General features: G+C 27.6%; 2 protein-coding genes across 2 annotated transcripts in view; one reads left to right on the forward strand and one right to left on the reverse strand.

The window, feature by feature from the left end:
- Positions 1-389: 389 nt before the first annotated feature.
- LOC126902311 (vacuolar protein sorting-associated protein 33B) lies at positions 390-2,473 on the reverse strand. The gene is made up of 2 exons (XM_050679428.1): positions 2,104-2,473; positions 390-2,046 (listed from the first exon to the last, which is right to left on the reverse strand). The coding sequence occupies exons 1-2, from the start codon at positions 2,253-2,255 to the stop codon at positions 489-491; spliced, it is 1,710 nt and encodes a 569-aa protein (XP_050535385.1). The 5' UTR covers positions 2,256-2,473; the 3' UTR covers positions 390-488.
- A 103-nt stretch (positions 2,474-2,576) lies between these two features.
- Positions 2,577-7,233, forward strand: part of LOC126902309 (oligopeptidase A-like) — a gene marked incomplete in the record, with an annotated part of 6,400 nt that continues 1,743 nt past the window's right edge. The window contains 6 exon segments of the mRNA XM_050679424.1: positions 2,577-2,863; positions 3,021-3,184; positions 3,240-3,451; positions 3,823-3,990; positions 4,058-4,149; positions 4,207-4,395. Coding sequence (XP_050535381.1) covers positions 2,760-2,863; positions 3,021-3,184; positions 3,240-3,451; positions 3,823-3,990; positions 4,058-4,149; positions 4,207-4,395 — 929 coding nt within the window.

Genomic DNA, 7,233 nt, shown 5'->3' on the forward strand with positions numbered 1-7,233 from the left:
TCCCCCGTTTACGGGGAACGAGGGAATTTTTTTCAATTTTTGAGAGTAATGTCTTCGACTAGATACGATTTGTGATCTTTTGACATATTGTTCATCAAAATCGGTCCAGCGAGAGTTGAGATTGAGCGTTCACAGACACAAAAAAAAAAATAAAAAAAAAAACACATCATAGTAAAATTAATACCTTCTCAGCTTCGCATCGAAGCTAATATTAAGCAGAGATAATTAGCAAAACACCATCAATTTTTTTTTATACTTCAACTATGATGAATTATGTCTCAAATAATATTAATTGAGTAATTCAATTTAAAATTTTGTTTAATGTTCAGTGTTAGCTATAAGTTCAGAATCATTAAAATTTAAGTAATCTAGTAAATAGTAATGTGTAATCTAGTTAATATGTAAATATATTTGAAGTCAAATCAATAAAGAATAAAAAATATTATAAATTAAAAAAATATTTTTTGTGTCGAAATAACCATATTAATTTATTGTAAACATGAATTAATTAGACTATTTCCATTAATTATATTAGTACATAATATAATAATTTTTATATTCATTGCTTTTTCTAAAAAATGAAATGCAGCTTGTTCAGCATAAGTTGTACCACCAACCACCATAACATAGACAGTTTTAATACCAGTATTAAAATTAATAATTTGAAAAGAAAAATTTGATAGCAATTTAATAATTTCATCAGGTACGTCTTCTTTACAAATAATTTCAATTATTCTACCAATTGCTGACACATAAGATCCACCAAATGCAGTACTCATAGAATTTTCTTTGTTACTAATAAGCCTTAATTTTTGTCCCATACTTTGTAAAACTTGTTTTGTTTTGTTTATGGATATAATTTTACTTATATTATTTTGCAAAACTGAACTAGTATCTTGAATTAAGATAAGGTTCAATTTTTCTAATAAATGAAATGTTTCAAAATATTTAAACCCAAATTGATGTAAAAATTTTGTTCTTATACTAATTAACTCATTAGATGTGAAACCATCTTGAGTCAAAGAAAATAAGCATATAAGTCGAAGAATATTATTTGCTGAACCTTTTCCAAATGCCATGAAATCTTCAATGGAATTCAAGTTTTCTTTCCTATTTTTATTTTCCAACATATTTTTTTCCAGTGTTGTGTAATCAATGAATGTATTACCAATAGCTTGTGAAATTACTTCTGATGCATCAATATGAAAAGCCAAATTCTTTTTTGCAAGTATAACATTTTGTAATTCTTGTGCAACATATTGTTTCATTTCATCTAATTGCAATTTTTTACTCTTCTCTAGTTTTTCTTGTAGTTCTATTGATTTAGATTTCCAATAATTTAAAACATCACCAAATTGTTTATACTTTACATGGGTGTAAATCTCATCAGGATTACATAAATTTTTTAATGATTTGGTACTATCACTTTTTTTAATCTCTATAATACCATTGCATATACCTATAACTTGATCTAAAAGACTAGCATAAGTACATGGTGTTAACAAAATACTTGCATAATCAAAATCTCTATCTAACATTAAAAAACATGAATTACTTTTATTTTTAGGTCTTCCTTTATCTTGAAAATATCTATTTAATAATTTATAAATTGCTGTTGAATATTTTCCATTTAAGCATATTGTTTGAGGAAATCCAAAAACCATAAATGCAACCCATAATGATTTTGAAACTGCCAGTAAATTTGATTGATTTTCTTCAACAAATGTTTGCTGATAGAAATCATTCATTTCTAATGACAGAAATGAATCACCCAAATGAATGAAGTCCCATTGAAATTCAAAAATTTCTATGAAGCCAAATACACCTTCTTCTTCAAATTGTTTTTGAACTGTAATTAAAGACTTAGGAACTAAAATTACTTTTAAAATATTTTCAGCAACTGATGATGTGCTAAGACGAGAATTAATTAGATCACATATGATTTTAATACTTATTAATTTTGCTGATACAAAAAAAACACATTGTCTGTCTGTTATTGGATTGATGGAATCTTGTAGTTTATACACTTTATCAACTCCATGTAGCCTATAATATTAATTATTATTAAAAAGCTCATACCATTTAGTATTGTAATTAATTTACCTAAGACTCTTCATATCAATAAACATTTCTAGAGGTTTAAATAGTGAATATTCAATCACCAAATCTTTAGGACCTGGTAATGATTTCAAAATATTTACTAGTTTTTGGTGAGATATTTGAAGAAAAGCATTAAATATATTGAGATCAGACATGATTTAAAAATTCTCAAAAATATTTTTAAAAATTGTATTCAACGATAATTGTCACTCATTATATATTTGAATTTTCCGATGTAAAACAAAAAGTACTTTATAAAACTTGAATGCTGTTACATTTTAATTTTAAATATTATTATTCAAAATAATTCAGTATAAGGTTTCATTATGAAATGTAGATTTACTTTAAATACACTTCGTGGGTTTAACTTAGCAATGTTATCAATACTCGCTGTAGTCATTCATTCATATAAATCAATTTAAGATAAATAATTTTTAACCTCAAATTATATAATAATATGGTATCCTCCTAATTGATAAGGCATGAAAATAATTTTAAAAACGAAGTACAAATTGAATTACAGAGAATAATAAAATTTAAATAATTGTTGTAGATTAACTTTATGTCTATTAAATAATTAATTTTTTGTCATAACTTTTTCATTTTATTTACAAAAAATATTAACAAGTTATAATTTTATTTTCTAGTGTTAATAAAGTATGTATTTTATATCTCGTTGCACCAAGTTGTGTAAGAGTGTAGTTCATAAGCATAACAAATGCATTTTGAATAAAATTCCCAGTAGAAATGGTTATGTTGTGTTGTAAGTTGAAGTGGTTAAATAAAAATTCTATTGCCAAACCTCTACTATATATTCTTATGATTCATGTTTTATTATTAATTATGCATAAACATAATTTATGAATTTTAACTATTAAAATGAAAACAGTTATTAATTCATCTTGTCTGATTGATTTTAGATTACCAGAAATAAGTAAAGATGTAACAGAACGATTAATCCAAGTGAATAGTGACCATCCTAATTTTACTGGTCTAGATTTAAAAAAATGTGAAAATACAATTAACAATCAATTTTTAGATTTTGAATGTGGTATTAGAGACATTGAAGATTATATAAGTGCTGGTGAGTCTTTTTGATGATATTGAGTAATGATAGTACACCATGTATTTTTTTATAGTTGAAGATGGGAAGTATGATATATTTAAAGATGTGTTAGAGCCTATTGAAAATCTTAGTCATCAACTAGACAAAATGTGGGCTGTTTTAAAAACATTGTACTTGGTTGATATGTCAGTAATGCCTGCTAGAGTTTATTATCCTATTCACAACAAAGCATGTATGTCTCATGCTACAAAATATAATAGTAAAGTAATTTATGATGCTTGCAAGGTAAATGGTAAAATTAATATATTTTTTCATATTTACATATTCTTATTAAAAACTTATGTATTGAACTGAGTTTTCTCATTTAAATCAATCATTTTATAAACAACACAAATCATAAAATGTAAATTTATAATATTGACTTGTGTAGTTTCTGGGATGATTCTAATTTATTGTTAACCGATATTTGTATTAAATATGATTGTCATATATAATTTTTACTCAGTTGCTAAAATTATGTACATTATCATAACATTTAAAAATATACAATTTTAATAATTTATAATTAATTGTTTAATTTGGTGTGTATTTTTACACATACATTTTATATTTATTTACTAGCCTTATAATGTATATTTTTTTAAATTTATTTTTAGAAAGCAGATTTGACACAATTAACAGAAGAACAAGTTACAGTAATTAATAAATTTTTAAAAGAAGGAAAATTAAATGGGCTTGATCTCGAAGAAAAATTAATTTATTCATTTAAAGCTAATAAGCAAAAGTGTAGTACTAAACAAAAATATTTTAAAATTCGATTAGAAGTAATATATATTTAAAGAAATATTATGTATTGTTAATTTTGCTATAAAATTAATTTTGTTTATTTAGATGGCTTGGAGTCAATTTCAACAAATTATTGATAACCCACAATTAGTAAAAGATTTTCCAGAAGATCTCCTTACCTTAATGGCATTAAATAAGTTTGTTGATCATCAGTATTATTGAAAAATTAACTTATTGAATTTTTTAATTGCTAGAGAGAATCCTAAGAAAAGACCTTGGAAAGTAGCATTAACTTGGGGTACAGCTGAAAGATTTATAGAATATTGTCCTGATAGAGATATACGTTGGAATGTGTGGCAAGCTTATGAAAAAGCTGCTTCACCTGATGATTCCTTAAAAGAGCTAAATAATGGTTTGGAAGTTGAGGAAATAAGAAAATTGAGGTAATTTTATTTAAACTTTAACACATTTTTTATTAAAATTAAAATAAAAACATCTAAAACCTAATGCATCCGTCTTGTGATTTTGAGTCACATATCTCTCTGTATTAATTATAATAATGGTTTGGTATTTTATATATTTATAAAATTTATTTGAACTATTTCTGAGATACTCAACTCCATAAAAATTTATCCTAGGTATATTTGGTATCACATGAATAGTTTTTTTCTTTCGTTACCCTCCAAAATTAAAATCCTAATTAATATACATTGTTTAAAATTAAAAAAAAAAAACAAAAAGGAATATCCATTTATCATCAATGTTTTCAAGTTGACTAAATTAACTTTATAAGTGTACAGGGTGAGGCGCAGCCGACTGACGATTTTTGAAGGGCTATGAATAACGAACAGTTAAACTTATATGAAAACAAATTGTATTATTAAAATCAGTTACAAGTCCCATTTTTAAAATAATTTTTTGTAAATAATATCTTTAAGATGACGGCCATCAACATCAATACATTGTTTCAGACGTTCTCTGAAGTTTACGAACGATTTTCGGCACATTTCAATGGGTATGGCCTCGATTTCCTGAATGACTTTTTGTTTTAGGTCTTCTATGGTATTGGGGCGATGTCTGAAAACCTTATCCTTTAGGTAGCCCCAAAGGAAAAAGTCACACGAGCTTAAATCGGGGGAGCGTGCTGGCCAGCCTATGTCACCCCTCAGAGAGACTAATCGCCTAGGAAACATTTGTCGCAAAACAGCTAATGAAATTCGAGCGGTGTGCGCTGTGGCCCCGTCTTGTTGAAACCATACATCTCCCAAATCATGTTCATCAGCCATTTCCTCCAACTTTTGATGCAGATAAGTTTCTAACATGACAACATAACGAGTGGAAGTGACAGTGACTGTTCTGTTATCCTCCTCAAAAAAATACGGGCCGATCACTCCAAATTGGGACACAGCGCACCACACTGTCACTTTAGGAGAGTGTAGTGGTCTTTCATGGAGCTGTTGTGGGTTATTTTTGGCCCAATATCGAAAATTTTGTTTGTTGACAGTTCCAGAAAGATGAAAATGGGCCTCGTCACTACAGAAAAAAGTTGCTGTCGGAGGGATTTGCTGAAGAATTTGTTGACAAAGGTTTTTGCGGTTACCGTAGTCAGTAACATTTAATTCTTGGACAAGCATTATTTTATAGGGATGGAATGATAAATCTTCGTGAAGAATTCTCCTCAAAGAACGGTTCGATATTCCCAATGCAACCGCATGTTTCCGGGCAGAGCGTCTAGGTGACCGTTCAATTGCCTCTCTAACCAACTGCACATTATCAGGGGTTCTTACCGTTCTGGGTGGTCCATGTCCTCGCCCATTTAGGGTACTTCCAGTTTGTTCTAATTGCCGTATCCAAAACTTAATAGTGTTGGCAGAAGGAACAGATTCGGCACGTGGAATGCCGAAGTTTAAACGAAAAGCTCTTTGTGTAGCGATTACAGAATGGTTATTTTCGTAATACGCGCGCACGACGAAACCACGATGTACACCTGTCCAAACCATGATTACGACTAAAAACGGCATAACCGTGGCATTCAAAATAAATCACTGATAAAGGTCTACACTTATCTTTTCTCAGGTAAACTCGTCAGTCGGCTGCGCCCCCCCACCCTGTACAACAACTTTTAAAGTTTTAACTATAATGTGATCTGATTGTTATAAAAAAAAAATGTCTTAATCAATTCAATGAAACTTAAGAAGAAAGAAGATGATTTATTTTTATCTATTAAATATTGTCTTCATCCAAAAATGTAAATATATTATTTGGCAATTAGATGTATCAATTTTCATATATGAAAATTTGACCTGCAGTTAAAAAAAAAAATGATTATATCAAATAAATATAAATTTATTTTGTAGTTAATTCTACTTACCCGTTATATAACTTTAGTACAGTTTTATCATCTAAATAAGGTTAAATTATTATTTAATAATTGTTACGACGTAAAAATAAAACATTTACTAAAATGTTACATTAAAACACTGTAACTACACGATAGTTAAACAACTTAATAATGGATAAAAATATTTAACTATATGGGATAGCAGTACCACGTAGAATTAGCGTTAAACCCGATGTGGTTTAAAAGGTTATGTTAAAACTTAACATAATATTAATCAACATTAGTAAAAATTATTTTTGTTGGTCATATCACATGATAACATTATCGTATTATAGAATTGTATCGAGTCTCTACACTACGGTGAAGAGAGGCTAGGAAATTAACTTATCAGTATTAAAGCTTGCTATACAAATCAATGGACTTTGCTTTTAATAATACAGTTAAGACCATAGAGTAATACTATGATTAAGACCCGATTTGAATCTATTATTACTATCACTCAATTAGTGTGTCGTAAATTATTATTGCTATCTTACTTGTCATCATATCTTGGTCAATAACAATTAGTGTATATTACATTATAGAAAAATAGTGACTTCTGTATTGAAAACATTAAAACAACAATAGAAATTTAGTCCAAAATTATTTAACTTTAACAAGCTGTAACAGACGAACGGTTGGTCGGAAAAAAAAAATTGTAAGAGCTAAATTGTTTGTATTTTTATGTTCAATCATAATAACAAATTCAAAATAGGGGTTCCCATTTAAGAAAATGCAAATTAATGTTTTTTAACCTTGAAGGGATCAAAAAAATTATGTTTTTACTACATATTATTGTAGAGTTTTTTGAATCAAAAAATATTTTCCTTACCAAAAATTAAAAATTTTCAATAGTTACCGAGAAAATGAGTGTCTTATCCTTAATGAATCACCCTGTATA

Source organism: Daktulosphaira vitifoliae, unplaced genomic scaffold (assembly GCF_025091365.1).
Source record: "Daktulosphaira vitifoliae isolate Bord-2020 unplaced genomic scaffold, ASM2509136v1 Scaffold_3, whole genome shotgun sequence".
NCBI classification, from domain to species: Eukaryota; Metazoa; Arthropoda; class Insecta; order Hemiptera; family Phylloxeridae; genus Daktulosphaira; species Daktulosphaira vitifoliae.

Bases quoted from the DNA above. Each gene is read 5' to 3' on its own strand.
- LOC126902311 (XM_050679428.1), bottom strand. From the start codon at position 2,255: ATGTCTGATCTCAATATATTTAATGCTTTTCTTCAAATATCTCACCAA. The intron at 2,047-2,103 runs GTAAATTAATTA...TTAATATTATAG, and splicing joins ATTGATATGAAGAGTCTTAG to GCTACATGGAGTTGATAAAG.